We start from the raw sequence: 23,403 nt of genomic DNA, 5'->3' as shown, positions 1-23,403 counted from the left end.
CAGTTTATTTTCCATATACTATGTTTAACTGTGAATTTGCCTGTTATTTACAACCACACAGAATCTTTTGAGTGAAAGACTGACACAAGGTGGAACACACTAACCTGGTCCCGTATCGAGTGACAGCGTCCGTACTCCGTCTCCGTGGTGAAGGACACGCAGCCCACCAGCTTGGTGCCCGTCAGGGCGGTGATGCCGTCGTCGTAGACGGCCAAAACACACAGCTCGTAGTCCCGCGATGACGCCAGGTCACTCAGCAGGAAGTACTTGTGGTTGGCTGGGATCATCCTGAATGAGAGGAAGACAGACAAACACAGTTTCAATCTGTTTTGTCCTGATTTGCAGATTATTTATAGAACAGGGGTTCAGATTGTGGGGAGAGAATTATTTCAATTTTAGATCCTTAACAACAGGAGCAGAGAAGCGTCATTCACAATCACAGAGAGCAGGAAGTTAGCAGAAGTCCAGCAGATAGTAAACATGATACTCCATACTTCTTTTTGGTGTTCATATTAGAGTTAGAGATACATTGAGAGTGACAGTCCAGAGCTCTTCTTCTTCTATCAGATCACATGTGATTATCATAAAGTGGGCATGTCTGTAAAGGGGAGACTCGTGGGTACCCATAGAACCCATTTACATTCACATATCTGGAGGTCAGAGGTCAAGGGACCCCTTTGAAAATGGACATGCCAGTTTTTCCTCGCCAAAATTTAGCGTAAGTTTGGAGCGTTATTTAACCTCCTTCACAACAAGCTAGTATGACATGGTTGGTACCGATGGATTCATCAGGTTTTGTAGTTGCATATGATGCCAGTATCTTCACTCTAGCTTTAAAACTGAGTCTGCTACAACCTAAAAATCACAAGTTGTGTTAATGTGTTAAAGAAATTAGTGGCGTTAAAACAAATTTGCGTAAACACATTATTATCCCGTTAACGCTGACAGCCCTAGTTTACACTGGAGTTAGTTGAAAGCCTGATGCATCTCATACAGACGCTAAAGGGTGCCTTGTGTGTCAGTATCAAACGTCGACGGTCGGCGACACAGCGTCGGTATGTGACGAGTTGGGAAATGGGGCCGGAACACCGGACCATAACCGTCACGGCATCGACTGGGAAGGGGACAAAGGTCAACGACCGGGTGTCAGTGGATGGATGGAGGAAGATCAACATCATCTTTGAACCGAGACATAGTTAAGATCTGCCTACATGTACTGTATGAGCACCTGTTACCACATCAACAAACATGACCAAGAGATGAGGCTGAAAGCTCCAAAAAAGCTGGTAAATGGGCCTTGTAGTTTAGATTAAGTTGTTGCAGACACGTGTTTTGTAGAACACAGGGACACATTTTCATCTTGGTTCCTTTTCCGGGTGTCAAAGGTCATCATACTCATCTGGACATACACAATCAACCACAGGGTTAAACACGGCAGAGGTCGGATTAACTCGTCGGAACGTTTGTACCATGACTTGGTAATTTTCTGTGCAGAGATTCCTTGAAAGTCCCATATTAATGTTACAGTAATTACAGGCACGCAGCTTAACCACAGGAGCAAAAATCAATTTCATTTTTCTCCGTGACTCTGACAATTATTCTGTGCTCGAGGAGGACAGGGGAGGCCGGCGGTGGAGAGGTCTGCTGCTGTGTATTGAACCAGACCGAATGAAGGAACTGACATAAATGGACTTCTCTCTGTCGCCAAGTAATTCCTCCCTCGTGCAATAACTTTAAGATTAATAAAAAACTTGGGAAAAGCTATTTTACAAAACTATTTCTCAGGCTATTGTTGTGCTGGATGGGTTGTTCCGTCCATTGTTACACAAACTATCAGAAAATACCACAACTTTTCACTGGCTGAGGGGAATTGAATCTCCCGACCCCGGCGGTCTCAGAGCCACGCTCTAACAATTCAGCTGCACAGAGAGTTAACCCTGGAACCATGCCTACAGCAAGTACAATTAGGTTCTTTGACAACTTCTCTTTGAGTCTTTTGGGGCGAGGCCAAAGTAAAGTCATAGGTCTTCAGATGCAAACTGGAAGTCATAATCCCAGTCTTTAAAGTCTCTAGGTGTGTGTCCATCCACATTTTCAATTTACGCATAAAAAACCTGAATGGAAACCCACCAAAACATCTGGAAATATTGCAAAAACGTTTTTACGCTTGCAAAACATGCATGCATTTTGTTAAATGTAGTAATGTGTTTTTAAATGTCATGCAAAATAATAATCCTTCAGTTTTATGAAAAATGCTCTATAAATAAAATGTATTATTATTATTATTATTATTATTTAATTTGGCTTATACTTAATGTCAATTATTATCTTTTTAATTAATTCTCTCAATTTTTTATTTATTTTTAATGGTCTCTATTTTTTTAATTTTCCTTATATAATTTAGCATCTCTGTCTTTTTATTGTCTACCATATTTGCCCTTGTTTAAAAGTTGCATTTTTATTTTTTTTAAAGCACTTGAGCTACTTGTCATATATGAAAATGGTCAATAAACAAGGTTTATTATCATTATTATTAATATTATTATTATTATTATTATTATTATTATTATTATTATTATTTAATTTCGCTTTTACTTAATGTCACTTATTATTTTTTAATTAATTCTCTCAATCGTTTATTATTTTTAATGGTCTCTATTTTTTAAATTTTCCTTATATATTTTAGCATCTCTCACTTTTTATTGTCTACTATAGACAGTAGGTTTATAAATAATCTTTTTTATTATTATTATTATTATTATTATTATTATTAAAAAGAGTGGTTGCATATTGGCTTTTATTATTGTTTTAATTCTATTTCAGTTAATAAATTGAACTCATGTTTGATGGATCTTATCCGTTATGCAGTTGAATTATATGTTGTCCCTTATCTTTCTGTCTCAGTGCGTCTCTATTTAATCCTGACCAGATGGTCCTCATGCTCACATGTGACATTATTGTATTGATGTTGCAGCTCTGCTGGTTGTAATGACTTCTGTTCCAGTTGTCCTGGAGACAAACAGAAGCAGAGATCCAACACAATAGTTCTGGTAAAGAGAAGAAAGAGCAGAGGACTTTTCCAATAACACAAAAGATTGAAGTTGAAGCAGAAAATTGAAGTGGAGAGAATATACACAGAGAGGAAAGACAGACAGACGGAGGAGACGAGAACAGGGAATGAGGGATATAGCACTTGCAATTTCCAACTTGAAAATCAAAGGGTACGAAGGTAGAGTGAGATTAAAGACAGACGGGAGGCGAGGAAGACGGCGGTGTAAAGGTGAAATATGGAGGGAGGCAGAAGACAGACAAAGAAGAAGACACTGAGGAGAAAGAGGCGACAAGATGAGACGGAAAAAGGAAAAGAGGAAAATAAAGAAGTGTCACGGTGGAGGACGCGGAGAAACGAGGGGAAGGCGAGACAACACAGACAAGAGACATGACGAGAGAATGAGAATATACAAACGACATGTTTCAGTTAGTGATGCAGAGAGCAGACCTCTACGGTCAACACTGTGCTGGACAGATGATAGAAGTCTATTGACCTGAAGCAGCACACCCATGTTCTTCTCCATTCCTATTAAGAAGATGATCTTTGGGGGAAACTTATCTCCATAGCGTTACGCCCAATCAGCTTACTTTGTGTTGTAGCAGCGACCTTTATGTTTTTGTTATGAACATTTTCAGGAGCACTGATGCTTGACGTTATTAAAGGGACTCTTTGTAAGAATCAGAAATGTCTTGTTAACAGCTTCACCTGTGGCCGTTAAGTCAACGAAAGTCAGCGTCCTGTTGCTCACGCTTGTGTTGCTCTACATAGACATGAACGAACATCGGTCAAAACAGTGAGGCGACACACGTCAGCTAAAAGCACAATATCACTCTATATTTCAGCTGCTTGGCAGTAATGTTAGCTGACCAGACCAAGGTCTCTCCATGAATCAATGCTGATCCTAGTGTTGGCTTTTCCTGCCTCAGCCTCCCGACCGCGGCCGGAGGGAACGGGGGAGACGCCGGAGTTTTGGTCGGAGACGATAACGTTTCTCTCTGCGGAGCCCCGTCACTTCACAAGACACGGGAAACCTCTGTTGGTCTGGAGGAGCTGCAGCAGTTATTTCTGCACAAACGTCCACTGAACATTCACTAGATATTCTCAGAGCTAAACTAACTCTTCTGCAGTGTGGAGTGAGCAGCATGCACGTGAGAGGTGGAGAGAGAGAGAGAGAAGGAGCGTGGTGTGTGAGTGAAGGCAGCAGAGGAGCAGAGGAGCAGAGGAGCAGAGGAGCAGAGACTCCGGTCCTGGAGACCAAAGCTACGGTCTCCCCCGCGTCCTCCGACCGCGGCCAACACTGTTTAACAGACGGGCTTCACTAGATACAACCAAGAGGTTTTGGTGCTACCGTGTAGTTATTGTTGGAGTCTGAGTCTGAACAGCGTAGCCACACGTGAGTGCGCGTGGGACATCGACCCGCCATGATTTATACGTGTAAGAAGTTACAAACAGTCCCTTTAAATTATTAATATTTGTCACTAAAAATCACTACAAAATCCTATTTTTACTTCCTTGATCTTGAAGCTGATTCATAAACATAACTTCTCCCTCGAGTCTGTTCTCACAGTTTGCAGCTGTACCTACGAAAAATCATGCACCGTAATTCGTATATAACCCACATAATCAATTTGTATGTAATGTAATCCACATAATCAGTAGGCAAACTGAGGGCAGTATGACCAAAATTCACCGACCGTGGCTCTGGAATATCAGCTTGATGAATCCACGCTGCTGTCCGTGGTGCTGAAGTAGCAGACAAATTTGTAATTGTGACTTTTTCCCCGGAGTCCCGCCCTTCTGTCAACCTGTTCGTCTTGGATCTGTAGTATTCTCGCTAAGAAATCGCCTACTGCACGCCATCGTGAACCAGGACAGGGGATGTAGTCTAAAGACTGATTACTAGAGTGCTTCTGTTATACACCGATCAGCCAGAACATCATGACCACCTGCCTGATATTGAGGAGGTCCCCCTTTTTGTCACCAAAACAGCCCTGACCCGTGGAGGCATGGACTCCACTAGACCTCTGAAGGTCTGCTGTGGTATCTGGCACCAAGCCGTCAGTAGCATATCCTTTAAGTCCTGTATAAGTTGCGAGGTGGGGCCTTCGTGGATCGGACTTGTTTGTCCAACACATCCCACAGATGCTCCATTGGATCGAGATCTGGAGAATTTGGAGGCCGAGTCAACACCTCCAACTCGTTGCAATCAACATGATGTAAAAGAAAATTCATCAGACCGGTCCACCTTCTTCCATCGCTCCGTGGTCCAGTTCTGATGCTCACCACGTGCCCATTGTAGGCGCTTTTGCCGGTGGACACGGGTCAGCACGGGAACTCTGACCGGTCTGCGGCTACACAGCCCCGTACGCAACAAACTGCTCCTCACTGTGTGTTCTGACACCTTTCTATCAGAGCCAGCATGAACTGTTTCAGCAGTTTGAGCTCCAGTAGCTCTTCTATTGGATCAGACAACACGGGCCAGCCTTCGCTCACCACGTGCATCAATGAGCCTCAGGTCTGACCCCGTCGCCGGTTCACCGGTTCACCGTCCTTGGATCTGTTTTGGTAGGTCCTGACCACTGCAGACCGGGAACATCCCACAAGAGCTACAGTTCCGAAGATGGTCTGACCCGGTCGTCTAGCCAGCACTATCTGGCCCTCGTCAAAGTCGCTCACATCCTTACGCTGGCCCATTTTCTCTGCTTCCAACACAAAGTTCAAAATGTTCACTGGCTGCCTATTATATCCCCCCCACTGCCAGGTGCCATTGTGACCAGATAATCAATGTTTGCCAGACTACGATGGAAGAGGGACTTTCTTCAATCAATGGCGGTTCTTAGTCTGAACATTATATTGTATAAATTGGTCAAATATTTGCTTAAATTCCGACACAACATGGTCACAAGCAGCAGATGGCAGCCTACAAGACATGTCACGTTTCCACTTTCAGAATAGTAAGAAAGGAAAAGACTGAATCGTGCAGCAGAGCTCTTCTTTGTTGCTGGGAGAAGTTGGATAAAATGATAAATCTGGTGATATTCTATATTTTTCTTATCGTCAAAATATTCCATAACAAAGACTCAAACCAACAATGAAAATAACAAGTATTTTATGTGTATCACAGCCTGGTATCTCTTCTTCCTCTGAGCCATAGAGCTCCATTTAAAACACACCCATGAGCCACTCCGTTGCTCTGGGTGACATGTTCCTTCATTACCATGAACATGGACAGCTTCTCCACTGTCACACTGCTAGATATGATAATGCTACGTCTACTTGTCAGTCGTGTTACTGTTCGCCATGACAGGAAGTGAGGTTTCACCCTTAACTCCTGAAACAAAGCTGCTGCTGTGTTGCAGAAAGCTGGCCTTGCAGTGGCTGTTCAGACACACAAAAAAGTCAGTAAAGGACTTTTAACTGTGCCACCCTTAAGATGATCGAGAGCCTGTTCCGATTCCTTAACTAATTTGAGTACAGATAGCGATGGAGGAAAGACGAGAGAACAGCTTGTTAAAAGGACTGAGGAGAACAAAGACGGAGTATTCTGGGCTGCAGAGAGAGAGAGAGAGAGAGAGAGAGAGAGAGAGAGAGAGAGAGAGAGCGGAGGAACATGGGAGCTGTGAACTAGGCCACCCTCTGAAACACCAAGATTACTGCTGACGCTGGACCCACTCATCCACACGGTAGACTACGTAGTAATGTGCCTAAAAAGGTTCCACTAAGAGATATATTATATATATATATACATATATATATATATATATTTGACTCAAATCATATTATATAATGCAGGGCTGTCAATGGATTTAGATAGTTAATCACAATTAGGGATGCACCGATACCGATACCAGTACCGGGTCCGATACCATGCTCATGTACTCGTACTCGCAAAATGGCTCCGATACAACGGCACCGATACCACTTTACGGCAGCGTGACGTTAACCTCCCGTCACCATCTTTTGGGTCCTATTGCACGCGCTCAGCTGGCGCGCGCCGGCCCTCACTTTCGTTACGCCACGGGGTTTTGCTTGCACCCTCTGACTCACGCTTGGGTTAGACTTCTTGGTCCGTGTTTCAAGATGGGTCGGGTGGGTTGCAGACATCACCGTAGACCCCTGGCGCCTTTTTTTATGTGGGCAGGCCCCGCCTTGGGGGCATGACGCAGTTGGGGCGCACTAAGGACAGTCTGCCCCGGTGATACTTTGGCCACGGCCCTGGGAAGCACCTTCGCCCCGAGCCTTTCCAAGCCGACCTAGAGCCGGTCGCTGCACACCGCCTCGTATGCGGGACTCCCCAGCCTGTCGTGTGTCGCTCACACCCTCCAGCTGGCTGTTAACGAGGGTCTTTTGGCACAGAGAAGTACTCGTATCTGTACTCGGTATTGGGGAGTACCCAAATGTAAGTACTTGTACTTGTACTCGGTCCGAAAAAAAGTGTTATCGGTGCATCCCTAATCGCAATCTCAAATTAAGCGCATTAAGGGAGATTTGTCAACCAGCTCTGTCAGTGCTGCACTTTATTTATGGATTACAACTGAATCTGAGAGACAGAAACAGTGAGAGAGAGAGAGTGTGTTTGTATCTGTGTTTACACCTGTATTCTCTATGTGTGTGTGTGTGTGTGTGTGTTCCTGCAGATGACTTTGTCTGTGTGTTCCTGTGTGTGTGTGTCCTATATATTATTCAGGTGTCAGCCGGTGCAGGGCAGTGCCTATTTATCAACACTGGAGCGGAGGTGACGAGACAAGGAATGGAATTATAAAGCCTAGCCTGACCCGCTGGGCATCTGTGTGTGTGTGTGTGTGTGTGTGTTTGTGTTTCAGAGAAGGAAACATGGAGGGAGAGTAAAAGGAAAAAGACAGAGCGATAGCGTCTAAAGAAAAGAGCCTCAAAGTGAGTGTGTGCATGTGTGTGTCTATACGAGCATGTGTGCATGTGTGTGTGTGCTAGAGGGTCCTGGTCTATTATAGAGGTCTGGTCTATAAGTGCTGCAGTGTTCTGGGTCAGACTAATGGTTGAATGAAGGCCTCAGGCACTAACACACACACACACACACACACACTGATCGTACAGCTGCTATTGTTGCCTGTGGCCTTGTTGCTGCTCATGTCTCAGCCTGAGGCTTCCAGACAGAACTCTACACAGCGAACCCAGCAGCACCGTCAGAGTTAGCTGTTCAACTCCCGGTGTAGCTCAAAGGCCGGAGGAAGGCACATTATAGCAAGCTAAAGACATTTCTTCTCTTTATAGCTTCAGTGGACAAATCATTCCGTGATATGCTCTGATGTGTGACATTTGGGGATTTGTTTTTCTTCTTTCTTGGTTGTTTCCACGAAACAAAGAGATTCTGTTCAGTTTGTCTGTTTTATTAGCAGAGGACTTCACAGACGCCGCCAGGTGTTCACCTCTTTCTCCCCAACAACTAGTTTTCAGTCAGGGACCTTCACTGCACTACACAACACTTCATCCCATCTTCATCAAATTTAGAGGATATTAATGAACCCGAAAAAAGTTATTCATCCCGTTGTTTTGGGGGGGTTTATCTTTAGACTAAGATTTGAGTCAAAGTTACGCAGTGTGTGGAGACGCATCAGATTTACTGAAAGTTTGTTCTTTTCATGAAACAAAATAGAAAGCTGTCAGAACACACAGTGAGGAGCAGTTTGTAGTTTGTTGCGTATGGGGCTGCCTAGCCGCAGACCGGTCAGGGTCCCCGTGCTGACCCGTGTCCATCGCCAAAGCACCTACAATGGGCACATGGTGAGCAGAACTGGACCACGGAGTAATGGAAGAAGGTGGCCCGGTCTGATGAGTCACGTTTTCTTTATATCATGTGGACGGCAACGAGTTGGAGGTGTTGACTCGGCCTCCAAATTCTCCAGATCTCGATCCAATGGAGCATCTGTGGGATGTGCTGGAAAAACAAGTCCGATCCACGGAGGCCCCACCTCGCAACTTACAGGACTTAAAGGATCTGCTACTGACGGCTTGGTGCCAGATACCACAGCAGACCTTCAGAGGTCTAGTGGAGTCCATGCCTTGACGGGTCAGGGCTGTTTTTGGCTGCAACAGGGGAACCTACTCAATATTAGGTAGGTGGTCATGATGTTCTGTCTGATCGGTGTATATGTATTCCAGTGTTCTTCTTCTTACTTCATTGTTTTGTTTAGAATGATAACAGACATTTAGAAACCTCCTTGTGTAAATCCAGCGTCTCAGTGTATTTAGAAGAGTTATGACACACTCAAATGAAATGAATAGCAGCAGTTGGATCGTACAGCGAGTGAAGGTTACCCTTCATGTTCTACATCACCCTTGCCTTGGGCATGGAGCGAATTAGAATCCTGCACAATGAAAACCAGGAAAGATCCAAGATAATTGCAGTTTAAATATGTCAGCGTGGCAGTGTGTTGTCATTTAATAGTTGTGAATAATGCAATGCTCATAATGATATGAAATACGTTGAATGCCATACAGGATTTAAAGAGAAGCGTGACCTCAAGTGTTGCCTCTCTGCCTGTTCATGACAGCTTAGTGAATAATGCAGCGGCCACAGCCGTGTGAAATAGAGCCACTCAGGATTTCAGGCGAGGCACGACACTAAATCCAGCCCATCACTCGGGTTACATTTCATTTCCACCGCTCCTCGTGTTCACAATCTATATGTATGAAGTGGCCGTAAGCCTCCATTCCTTTTATGCTCCATTATTAAATGACACGGAAATGTAGCTCAACCCGCCTCTGGAAACGCAAGCATATATCTTTTATTGTCTTTAGAGGAAAGGTCACAGGTTTGATTCCTTTATTGGTTGAACTACACTTCCTGTTAAACCGTCAACAAGACGCTGACATCATTCCTACATCACTCTGGATTGGATCAATAACTTTATTTAATATTACACACCCGCATGAAAAACAGTGGTTTGTAGTGACAGAAGTCTTAACTTCAGAGCTGGTTAATGTACTACATAAAGTGAGAAAGACCACTTATGGTGGGCGGGTGGATGGATCCAACAAACACAGGACTTTCAACCAGAACCCCCGTGTTCGAGACCAGTGTTCTGTTTTGTAAGTTATGTTAATGACGTTTGTCACGTGTTTTGTAGTGAAGGTTTGGGACGTCACCTTGTTTCTGTAGTTTACGTACCTATTTTAAGCCCAACCATGATGTTTTCCCTTACCCCTAACTAAGTGGTTTTCTTGCCTAAACCTAAGTCAGTGGTTTTGTCGCGCCCTGCTGGTGCTGCACGTTAATACAGGCGTGTGATATTCACGTCTCCGCGAGGCAAAACGTGACACTGACACACTTTCTTATGGTGCACAAGCAGGTCTATTACACACTCACGGCGTGATACCGGGTTGGATTGTTGCCAGTTTCCCATCCCCACCAACATTGTGTTCTTTTAACCATGTCTGCAACCTTAACCACATCGTTTTTGTGCCAAACCTGAACCATAGCAATGACAGATAAAAAAAAAACGTCCACAGGAATCGTCCTGCTGGTCGAGGCATCAGAGAAAGATAGTTTATTTTCCTGGTAAAAAGAAAAATACTGATAAAAAAAAAAAAGACATGCCTACAATTAGCTACACACTTGTGGAAAGTAACTAAATACATATTTACTCCAGTGTGTACCTGAGTGCAATCTTGAGATACTTCAGTATTTCCGTTTTTGACTACTTCTACTTCAGTGAATGTAGTTCTTGAAGCATGCCATCACCTTTAGAACACTTTCATTAAAGCAAAGTTTAGATCCTCATGTCTACTTCTCATTTCTGCAGAACATTTTTGAATGCACACTTTACAGTTTTAGATTTTTGGATGTTTTTTTTCCCTCCCTTAGCATCTATTTTCCTTTAGCAGCTATTGGTTTCTATTCATCTCCGTATGGTGTTAAAATCTTTTAGACTCTTAAAAATGTGCCTGACTTGTGTAAGCTATCACAGTTAACATTAATGTTGTTTGTTTGTTGTTGAGTGAGTCGCAGGGATTTTTGAATAGTATTTTTGCTTGTAATGCACATCCCTAATTAATATTGCACACAATGAACAGTGATATTACACATGAGATTGATATTAGTGTTGTCGTCAGTGTGTCCGGTGTTTTCAGTTGTCCTACTACGTTATGTTACACGCTTGCTAGCTTTCTAAATCGTTATCCTCTGTGGCTTCTAGACGCCGACAGTAACGTTGATATTGCTGTTAATTAGAAGCAGTGTTCTCACGACTTAACCACTTGAACGCCAAGCATATCGTGTACACGACTTCCCATGTTGTAAACACGAGATCACTAGTTTCATTTGAAGGCACCATTAGATGGATGTTTGAATAAAGATGTACCAATAAAAAACCCTACAGGCTGAGGGTGGGGGGAGCCGGCCAACAAGCCGAGTGTGTAATTGACAGCGGTGAGTCAGAGATATACAATTAGTAGTGAACCCGAGGGAAGCACCTGGCAGGCTGTCAGCCATCTGACGACACCGAGCCGAGGGAGGCAGAGAGGAACGCTCACCGGTGATCCAACAGCAGGAAACATGTGAACCAGTTTAATGACCAAAACATGCCTCCATGGAACATGGAGACCTGATAATTAATGTCATCAGAACTACAACACCAACAATCTTCTATTTATTCATTTTGTTTCAGTTCCTGAAAAGGTGACTTAATGGAGATTACACAGCACACTAAAGGTATAAAATATAAATGGATAAATCCCTTCGCACCCACAGACACAAGGTCAGGGTGAGAGTTTCTCGACATATCCTCGGTTTCATCACCTCTCATCCTCTGAATATCAATAAGGACAGAAAGAGAGCAGAGGAGAGAGAACAGCGAAGAAGACAAGATAAATTGTGAGTGTAGGAGAAGAAGAAGAATGAGCGTCCTTGTGCAGATGAAGAGACGGACAAAACAACCCGTCCAGGCACTCGTTTATTAATACAATGGCTCATTCACAACTCAATACTCAAAAACTGTGTTTTTTGGTATCACAGAGACGGTGTGAATGAAAGCGGGAGCAGCTAAAGAAAGTGATAACCGATGTCTGTCTGTCAGCTGGAATAATAAGTATCAGCAAAACTCTCCTTCCTGTCTGTCTGAGCTCTCAGTTTAACTTGGAAATAGTCGCATAAACACTTATGGAAAATGTTTGGCAGATTTCGTTTCCTCAGTCGTGATAATCCAAAGATGTAACGGTCATCAGATTTCCCTCCTACTTTCGACTCAAGAAAACCGTTTTGTGGAAGACACGTTGTTATTGAATTGTTTTTGAGAGCACAAATAAAACTCTATTCGTCTTCATTGTTGAGGACGAAGCAGACGTTTTGGAGGCTGATATCTCATGAAATATCTCATCAGCCTGTTAAGAGAAACTATGTGCTTCGCTAGATCATGGATGTATTAAGAGAACTGGATACAGCGTTGGAGGCAGAGCCCCGTTCAGTCCTATGAAAGTTACTCTGTGACCCATGAAGCCTAAATGGCTCGACTTCTGTCTGGAAAAGTACGCGAATCTTGGGTACATTGGAACATGCGGCGTAGTGTCTGCTCGGTCACATGACTCGGTCACGGGGTCCCAACGTCATGACCGTCGTCACGGCTTGTGCTCCAGCCTCCGTCTAGGTCTCACTCACATGAACGGAGGAAGGGAAATAACTCTGGATTCAGCTATTAGTGCGTTTTACAGTACAACTTTAAAAACTTCATTTTTTAAATAAGGGCTATCAGAGTGTTCGTACTGGGGAGTTGATTCACCTAAAAAAAAAAATGATCCTCTCAGTTACAGACGTCTTTTTCCCAATGTAAGTCTATAGGAAAAAGTATTTTTGGGCCCAATGGCATCACGTGACGGACACGGAAGTTGCAGTACCGCTGTTTGGCCACTATGGAAGTCCAGATTGACGACCGGCGCTCTTCCTGGGGGCTCATCTGGGAGCGTTTAAGTGCTGCACAAACTTCGGTCACTCACCAGAATTTGATTTCCCCACCTGGATCCCGATGATGCAGGATGACAATCACACAAAACTGTCCAATCAACGAGTTACCTGTCGGTCCATATAACTTCATGCTCACTCGTCTTGGTTCAGTGTGAACAGGAACCGGACCAGAACTAAAATACAACAGCTTAGTATTTTGTTTTTTCTCTCTTTGGTCCGGACCAAATGTACCAAATTATACTGCAGATAAACACAAGGTAATATTGTCCTGCCTTCACCTAAAGACACAGTTGAATGGAAGTAGCTCACATTTGTCAGATTTTATGTTAGCTCAATTTAAAAACTCTGAATAGGACATGGAAACGGAGACTGAGAGACACTGATGGGACATAAAATGGCGAGCAAGTGAGTCAGACAAAGAGACGGAGAGGAAAGATAAAAAGAGAGACAGCTGGCAGAGAAGAGAGCGGCCATCATTAGTGGGAAAAAGGTCAGCGTGGCCTCAGGTTGTCTTTACTTTATCACACACATGGAGACGTGTGTGTGTGTGGGTGTTTCTGGTAAAGAGAAGGTGGACGAGTGACTGAGGCAGGTGAGTGAGGTCAGGAGATAATGGTGTCAGATATAGACACTGGTCAGCTGGGTGTGTGGGGATGACTTGCAGAGAGAAATGTTAATTCTACTCCTCATTATATAGAGACACTGAAGGCAGTAGGTAGAGACTGGAGATAGCAAGTGACATAAATGTTAACTTACAGGACTCATAAAAGACATAATGCGTCTTTCAGATAAAAAGACAATGCAAAGACAAGGCAAGTCTGGTCCATAACTAGTTCTTCCTTGGCCCATGTTACACCCTTCCACGATGTCTCGCCCCGATCGACGGTCGCACCGGGGGCAGGGGGGTGCGTCCCTCCCCGACGGGGAGAGAAGGCGCAGTGAGCGCTTTGTCCACGGCCCCGGGAAACACCTTCGCCCCGAGCCTTTCCAAGCCGACCTAGAGCCGGTGGTGGCGCACCGCCTCGTATGCGGGACTCCCCAGCCTGCTGTGTGTCGCTCACACCCTCCAGCTGGCTGTTAACGAGGGTCTTTTGGCACAGAGAAGTACTCTGAGTAACGGCACTCGGTATCGGAAGAGTACCCAAATGTAAGTACTTGTACTTGTACTCGGTCTGAAAAAAAGCTTTATCGGTGCATCCCTAATTTTAAGCTAAAATTCATTGTAAATCCATCAGATAATGTTTGAGATATCTGACCAGAGAGCATTAGCCGTTGGAACAACTGCCATTCTTACAACCACTACAAAAAAATAGCTCCTGATGTCTTTTGCTGACACAGAAACTCTTAAAATTAACTTTTATGTGGCGCCACAGCTGATGTTAGACGTGACCTCCTGCTGTCTGTAGCGGTGACACTGAGAGCCGAGCTCTGAGTCTGAGCTGGAGAGAAAACCTTTTGATTTGATCTCAGCCTAAAAGCCCGGCTGTCATCTCCCGTACTGGAGGTTTGTTAACTGGAGACCCAACGGGCCAAAGTTACATTTGGCTGATGGAGGGAGAGCAGAGAGAGGAAGGTGCAGGAGGGATGAGGCGCGTACGTACGGAGGTGATGTGATGGAGCGAGGGAGGAGAAGATGACATTACAGTGACTTTCTAAAAGGTCTGATAGAAAAAAGAGAGAGGTGTAGAAAAAAGAGGAAAGCTGATGCCTCATCATCTCAGCAGAATATGATCAGCTGTCATTTCCTGGACCCTCTTCTTCCTCCCTCCTTCCTCCCTCACTCCCATCCACCTATCTCTGCATCAGCTGAGTCAAAGACACATCTTCTCTTATTCACAGCACAGCATCAGTCCACCCCTCCTCCATCACTGCCTCCCTCCGCCTTTCTACTTTCTCTCTTCTTTAATCTCTCCTTCGAGAGCCAGGCAGGATGGTAATTAGAAAGCCAGCACACACACACACACACACACACACACACACACACACACACACACGCACGCACGCACACACACACACACACACACACACACACACACACACACACACACACACACACACACACACTTTCTCACAGCGTGCTTTATAAAGCCTTTCATGCAGACACACATATTCCTGGTCCGGGACAGAAAGAGAAAGAGGAGCAGAAGAGAATATTAAAGGAAGGAGAATCAATAGATTCATTCCCTGCTGCTGACAGAGGTTGATCTCTCCCTGGACCCATAATCCTTAGTGTGTGAGAGAGAGAGAGAGAGAGAGAGAGAGAGAGAGAGAGAGAGAGAGAGAGAGAGAGAGAGAGAGAGAGAGAGACAGAGAGAGAGAGAGAAACAGAGAGAGAGGTGAAGGATAAAGCTGGTCAGGTTATTCTAGCCCTGAGGCAGAATTGAGAAGAAGGAAGGCATATTGTGAAAAAAAAACACAACTTGGTTTCCTCACCCCCGTCCCGACATCATCTACAGAGAGTCCAGCAGACCCGGAGAGGAGGGAGGGAGAGAGAGAGAGAGAGAGAGAAAGAGAGAGATGAGGAAATGTCGATCTGTTATCTCGACGCTTCAGTTCTCCACTTTTCTGCCAGCGCAGCACGTTTAACTGAAAACCTGAGAGTGCGAGGAAACTGAGATGAAAAAAAAAAAAAAAAAAACAGCAGCGAGGAGGAGGAGGAGGAGGAGGAAGACGAGGAGGAGGAGGTGAGATGGAAACCACGCAGTCTGACTGCACCACCAAACCAGCTTTCTACTCTCTCTCTCTCCATCCTTCCCATACTCCTTTCACACTCTTCTGTCTCCTTCTTGCTCTCTCTCACTGCTCAAATTATATTTAGATATTAGTAGTTTGTTTTGCCAAATACATTTTGATAGAAATGGAAGTGCTGCTAAGATTCAGTTACAACATGTTTTCCACCCTGCGGTTCACATCCTGAGTCCTACGTGTGGTTAGGTTTAGGCAGCAGAAGGACTTTGGTTAAGGTTAGGGACAGATTTTGGTTTTGGTACATACAAGGAATGAGACTCTGGCTTTTATGCATCTCTCTTAATGTACTTACACAGATATAGAAATAACATTAAGTGACTAATGGGGACTTTCTGAAACTGATCCAGTATCGAGGGAGAACGCTGCAGACGGCAGCTGGAAAATGGGCTGTAATGTAATCATTCGAGGCAACCTGGTACCGTCAGTTTACGTCGCTGACAGACCCAGATTGTTATTATAAGTGTCTGACAACATTATGGAAAGGACCCTACAAAGACATGAATCATTTTTCTTACCTTTCGCTTGATCCGGTCTGTTTGTTATTGTGCGTCTCGCTCAGAGAAATCTCGTTATGAAATCATCTGCATATTCAGCCAAGATAGTGAAATTCTTTTAGATAACACTAAGCTTCTCTTCAACTCTCACTCACGTTTCCACCGTTGTCTTCAGGCAACAAGTCACATGACACAATAACAAACAGGAAGAGAAAGATAAGAACAAGATTTTCTGTCTCAGTAGGCTCCTTTTCATGATGTTGTCAGACACTTATAATAACAATCTGAGGAAAAAACAAGAACCTTTAGTGGACGTAAACTGACGGTGCCAGGTTGCCCCAAAGGATTACATTACAGCTCGTTTAGCGGCTGCCGTCTGCAGCGTTATCCCTCAATACTTGACCAGTTTCAGAAAGTGTTGTCCCCATAAGTCGCTTCGACACAAAAAACATGGGAAAATAAAGTAAATATTAATAAAGAAAACACATCGTTGACTTTTTCCATTTTGACCACAATCTTTCCCGAAACCTTAACCAGGAGCTTTAAGTGTCTGAACACAACTAGAAAAACATGAATCAGGCTTATTTTAGGAAAAACTAGACCCTCGTTAACCGTTGGGTTACCGTTCGATTATTAACCGTTAACCGACAAGATTAGTGCGTCACATGAAGCGGTGCTATTTTTAGTGCCTAACACGCCGCCCAGCTGCAACGACGAGCCGATGCGCAAACAGGTTAAATCCATCATTTATCACCAGCTGCAGTGTATGAACACAACAGACAACACCCGTAACACCCAGTTACTGTAGCAGCCACGACGCTGTGTGTATTGTCCCAAATAAGTCTCCACCGCATCTGTTAGTTTAGCTGCGAGGTTGTCAGCAGTGTGTCTGCCCAGCGTAACGTTAGCGAGTGTCCGACAGACTGTGTGTGTGATGGTGAGTATGAAGTTCTCAGTAACGTTATAGCTGGGAACGTAGCAGTAGCAGTTTTCGTACAGTTTATTTGTCGGTGATTAAATGCTACAACTCCTCAAGAACCGAGCCAAGCTCCCGCACCTTGCTTGCCGATAGCGTTAATCAGTTAAAATGCTTAATGTCGGTTAACGGTTAACTATTAACATCCCTAGTTGTGACTGAATAACATATGATTTGTTGCTGATGAATGAAACTTTGCCGTCGGGGGCGTTGGGAGTGTTACATACAGTATACCTCGATAGTTATACAAGTCAAATTTATATCCAGATTTAAAGAAAGGTCCAACTCCAACATCTCCGTCTCCATCAATCTCTCTCTCTCAGGAGGGTCGACACCATCTGACCTGATGTTCTCAGAGCCATCCTTCCTTTCTTTCCCTCATAATACGTCTATTGTCTGTGTTGAACCAATGGCCTTGATTTTTACAGCTACCTATAGATATTATATTTGCTAGATTTTTCCTGTTTGCAACATCTTTTGTTTGTGCAGCTACAGTCAGTCTTTGGCTGAATAACGTGAGCTGAAGTGATGCTCTGTCAGAGAAGAGGAGAGGCTGTGCTAGTGGGAGAGGAAAACATCCGTTGATCGGCGCCCAATTTAAAAAAAAAACCTGGAGAAGATTTTTTTTACATCTATTTCATGTGTAATGCATAATTTGTTCGGCTCCCCTGTGGCATGATCAGAAGTTATAACCGTGATGATGGTCACTGAACTTCTAAAAAAATCTCATTGCCCCATTTGTCATGCCATTACGATAGGGCAGCGGCGGCCTACAGGAAAGAGCCAGCGGCTCCGGACCGGAAGATCAGCGGCCGGGAAAACGAACGAGTAACCTCCAACCCCCCTCCTCCTCCCGCCATCCCTCAACAACTTCCATGATGAACCCCAGAGCTGCTGCTGCTGCACAACCAGCTCACTGCAGCTGCTCAGTTCACACAGTTAATGCAGCTCAGCAGAATTGGACGGCTCCCAAATGTGAATGTGAAGCAGGCCGGGGAATAGCAGGGGGCAGGACCGCTCGACTTTCCCTGGAAAGATAAAGGGCAGGAAAAGGCGGTGCACAGTTTGGAGAAGCTCGCTGCATCCAGACTTTTAGGATAGTGGGGGGGCAGATTTTAGGGCTGGGTATAGTTTAAAATATTAAGATACCAGTCAGGCTGGTCTCATACAATATTCATAGCTACACCTACAAAAAAATTAATTTGTTTATAATTCATGTAATCATGAACCAGGAAGTATAAAGAGCAGCACACACCGTGCAGGAGGGAGGTCGGGGGGATGGGTGGCTCAAAAAATACCAAACTTTCGTCCAGGAGACCGGCGTTCATGTCCCGTGAGAAAACAGAAGTTAACTTTGATTTATTTGTCACGTAAGAAAAGTAACGCCACTTCCGGAGTTATTTTAACCCAAACCACCATCTATTCCTAAACCTAACTATGTGGTTCTGTTGCCACAAACCTCAGGAAGTTAGTTTAGATGGAACTCCTGAAACAATGCTACTTTCAAATTATGCTAGCTTTCCAACATCGACCGCCAAATTTGAGGAGATTCCCAACAGGCGTTCCTGAGATATCGCGTTCACAAGAATGGACGAGACGGACGGATGACCTGAAAGCATAATGCCTCCGGCCACAGCCGACCTGAATGGTGTGCATGTCTGCAGACCTCTCCCGGGATTATCAACATAACACTCAGCCTTTCTGTTTCAGGAATCACAAAGAACGAGGTGGTGCTCAGCCAATAAGAGGCCAGAACGTGACAGTAGACAGACACTTTACATACAAAGAGCATCCCAACATGAAACCATCTTAAAACACAAGAGACAGTAGTCACAACAATGGATGTGAAGTGTTGCATCAGTATGTGAAGATGAACGGCTCGGTGCCGACTGCAGAGTCTCTGTGAAGCCCGGGACCAGACTGCAGAGGCGGGGCGGAGAGGGCACGGTGGGCGTCGTGAGTCTCCTCTATTACAGCGTACAGAGGAGAGGCCAATAACTCTGCCAGAGAGCTCCACTTGTGTTATAAAATGTGATGCACTTAAAGTCAAAAGTATAAGTACCGCCACTGAGCTAAAACGGGTGCTTTTAGTTGAATCACGGATTACAAGGGAGGCCAGAAAAGCCACCGCACAAAGACATGACTGCCTGGTCGTGATGGGAGAAAGAGTACGATGGCCAGCAGGAACAAAAACTGGATGTAATCAGACCTTCATCAGATATCTTAATTCATAAAAATAGTTATTTAAAGTTTGATTTGAACAGAGGTTTGTCTGTTGAATTACATAAAAACACAGAGCTCAAGGGAACAACAACAGCCGGTTATTTACAAGCAGGAGAGAGAGATTTTGCTTCCCGTACTCTACTCCCGTATTTTCCCAGCCGAGCCGGGGAATCAAACTGTTGACCTTTGAAACACAAGAAGGCTGCGTCTCCGTGCCTTCGGGCGGCCACAGTAGAGTGGATGTTAAAAGAGGAGAGAGGCCCAGCAGTACCTGTTGGAAATACTGTAGAAACTCTGGAAATACACAGTAAATAACGGCACGGCTCCGTCTGTTTGCATCACATTGGTACAGACACAAGAGAACTCATCTACTCTCATCTACTCTCATCTACTCTCATCTCTCCAGCTACAAATCTAAAGCCTTTTCTGTTTTAATAAATTATAAATCTGTGTCACACGACATAAATGGAAATGAAGCATACATTAACAATTTCTTTATAATGCTGTTAAAATGATATCTCTGTATCTCATATGACAAACGGGGCATTAAACCCTGCGAGTGCAACACCCTCCCAGTCGAGGTGAAACCATCAGGTCACCCCCACGGTTCAATGTGAAATGATCCATTTGGACGCTCTGCAGTTGACCACATGTTCCCTCCAATATAGGGTTGGAAACGGCCACTTGAGTGTCTTTGGTTTCTGGTTAAAATGAGAATTGAGGCTGTGGACACATTTCAAACTGTCATCTGTCAGCTCTCCAAATGCTTCGTAATAACACTCAATTATGCGTCCTGGATGGCGTTGCTAGGTTACAGAGCTGGCTGGAGCGGGCTGATGGGACCATCCGGTGGTCACTCAGTATCACGGGCTGATGGAGGGTTCACACTCAGCCACTTGGCAGCTGGAGCCTGAAACATGCTCTGAAACCCACATCTGGTGATTAGCATGTGCAAATCAGCCGCTGCCGGGAGGCTTCGGGGTTTGGAGACGGACCAAAAGATTCCTGCAGGGAACTTTTTTCTGGCTTCCTCATTTGCGCTGCTCCACATTATATTATGTGTTTGGTCAGTATATTTTATGCAAGATGTATTTGTTTTTCACTGGGTGCTGCAGAGTTCAAAGATTATTTTTGCTGCATTGATTCTTTCCCCTTTGGACATTTTTCTGCACAGTCTTTGTTTTAAAATGATTACTTTACATTAATCTCTGTCTGGCTTTACTCATTCATTTCATATCTATGCTACTACTTGCCTTCCTGTTCCTTCTCCCATTGCAGGCTCACACTGTATTTCTGCAGGTTGATTCCTGATTTCTTTGTCTCCACCTGTCTGATACCTGAACTCTGCTGGGGGATCGTGACACCCCGAGCTCTTGACACGTTTTTTTGTCATTCCTGCAGTGTGTTCCTATCCACGTACTTCCAGAAGTACACTTCAATGTAGTGCACTTTGTGCACTGTGTACTCACTTGAGTAGTGCGTAAATTTCAACGGGATAGGATCGTCTCAAATCGAATACTCTGCGGCGCACTGACCGGAAATGACGATCGCAACATTTGACCGCGTGTCGCTACCCGCCAAAATATCTTCTGAAAAAAATGTATAGCAGAGTGGAAATTACGTTTCCAACGTCGTCGCCTACGCCTACGATGTGTCCTCCTGTTGGCTGAAAATGCACCGGTATGTTTACGTATTGTATTGTTTTATTCTGTTATCTACGTATGTTTGAATAGTGGTCGTGGCTCCGCCCCTTCCGCTACGTAGCCAAGATGGAGACAGTTGGGTGTGGAAAGTGTCCAGCGTTCAACACTCAACAATCTGACCGTTTTGAGTACAACATCCAGGTACTTTGAGTGCACTGCATTTTGGCGTACTTTCCAGTGTGAACGCACTTATGCACTCAAAATAGTAAGTGTAAGTACAGAAGTACGTGGATTGGAACACACTCCTGGTCACGAGTGCAACACCAGTAGGTGCAGGAAAATTTAGGGTTTTCATTAATAGCTGTTTATCCTTAAGTGGACCTTTCCCTCCACACCTCCTTCTGGACACCTCAGTAAGAATTAAAGATGTGCGCTTCAAAAATCAAACTGATTAAGCTCTGAATTATGACGATAATGCCATATTTTTCAAAATACATTTTGTGCGCTGATCTGATATCTGTTGCCGGAAGCTAAATCACATTTTGTTTTTCACCTTACTCCTCTTTTGTTGCTCACTGAGCTGTTCACTTCCCCCCCAAAAAAACCTGAAACAGCCTGAAAAACCCTGACAGAGCCTCCTACACAAGGAGGAAGACCTTGGTGAGAACTGCCCACACAGCGATGATGAGTGTTTGGAGCGAAGACAGACAGACAGAAACAGAAATCATTCACACACATACACACTATGCTGCATGATGGATAGTTTCAGCATCAACACTGCAATGCGCGCAAGCACAGCAGTCACATTGCAGGACGTGCAATGTTGGCAAATTAACATGAAGCAAAAATATTTGTACTCGTCTCAACGGGTCTGTGCGGTCTGCCTGGGATTCAACTCGGCGCGTCAGAGACGCTCCTGGTCATGTCAGTGGTCTTAATGTTATGGACGCTCTAAATCTTCCTGTCATTTACAAACCATTATGTGATGTTTCAGGAAGATAATCAGATAATCGATCTCTTACCTGTATATGAGGATGTCGTCTGTGGAGCTGTTGTACTGGATCTGGTACATGCGGACCCCCGGTATGTGGTTCTGCGGGGGCCATCTGATGGTAGCGGAACCGGACGACAGATCCGACACGCTGACCCTCTGCTGGTCGGACCGGGCCTGACCTCCGCTGACGTTGGACTTGATGGATGTGGGGATGTCCGAAGGCCCCGGGTCGGGGTCCAGTTTAGGGTCGAAGTGTGGCGAGGGGTTGACGACTAACTCGACGGGAGCCGTGGCCTCCCCGGCTGCGTTAGATGCTATGCACGTGAACTTTCCAGAATCCTAGAAATCACCAGAAAAACAACATTTATGTTCACTTTTACTTTGTTCGTTGGTTCCCTACGAAGCCAGTTATAATGAACAGACTCTTTATCTTTTAGTCGCTTCATTCATGACATCATTTTGGGAGTTAAATAACCATTTGAACAAAGATCTATTTCTTCTAACAGATTTCACACTGACAGATGTAGTAAAACAAAGATTGTCTTGGTGGTATGCTAACAGCTAACCAGCTGATATGCTCATTTTCCTGCTACATGCAGGCAGGAATAACTTTTTCAGTTCCTGATTCAGTTCCTTGCAATGTAATAATTGTTACTTCAATCTGAACTTAGTTACAGTACGTGTTACGAAAAATGAATGTTAAATATATTCCTTTTTATACTATTATTTATGTCAGTCTTCAATGTTTTTATTGTAAATTAAAAACTATATATAAAATATAATAAAGTATTACAATATAATTAAATGTTAATCGTGATTAACTCTGGACAATCAAGTGATTAATCGCTAGGGCTGTCAATCAATTAAAAATATTTGATTGCGATTAATTGCATGACTGTCCTTAGTTAAGCACAATTAATGGCATGTTTTTTATCTGTTCAAAATGTACCTTAAAGGGAGATTTGTCAAGTATTTAATACTCTTCTCAACATGAGGTTGGACAAATACGCTGCTTTATGAAAATATATGTATATATTTATTAATGGAAATCAATGAACAACACAAACAATGACAGATATTATCCAGAAACCCTCAGAAGACGTGACTATGACTTGCCCCAAACTGCATGTGATTATCATAAGGTGGGCATGTCTGTAAAGGGGAGACTCGTGGGTACCCGTAGAACCCATTTACATTCACTGATCTGGAGGTCAAAGGTCAAGGAACCCCTTTGAAAATGAACATGACAGTTTTTCCTCGGCAAAATGTAGCATAAGCTTGGAGCGTTATTTAACCTCCTTCTTGACAATCTAGTATGACATGGTTGGTACCGATGGAT

The 23,403-nt window shown here is 44.2% G+C and overlaps 1 protein-coding gene across 3 annotated transcripts in view; it reads right to left on the bottom strand.

The window, feature by feature from the left end:
• The window catches only part of si:cabz01090165.1 (uncharacterized protein LOC100333421 homolog), a 398,220-nt gene that overhangs the window by 19,252 nt on the left and 355,565 nt on the right, over positions 1 to 23,403 (bottom strand). For all 3 annotated transcript variants that reach the window (XM_037776323.1, XM_037776324.1, XM_037776325.1), the window contains exons 11-12: positions 22,093 to 22,403; positions 105 to 288 (exon numbers count right to left, since the gene is read on the bottom strand). In XM_037776323.1, the coding sequence (XP_037632251.1) occupies positions 105 to 288; positions 22,093 to 22,403 (495 nt within the window). The remainder of the gene's footprint in view (positions 1 to 104; positions 289 to 22,092; positions 22,404 to 23,403) is intronic.

This window comes from Sebastes umbrosus, chromosome 7, assembly GCF_015220745.1.
Source record: "Sebastes umbrosus isolate fSebUmb1 chromosome 7, fSebUmb1.pri, whole genome shotgun sequence".
NCBI lineage: Eukaryota > Metazoa > Chordata > Actinopteri > Perciformes > Sebastidae > Sebastes > Sebastes umbrosus.
Note: the sequence above shows the minus strand (reverse complement) of the source record. Positions and strands in the feature narration are given on the sequence as shown.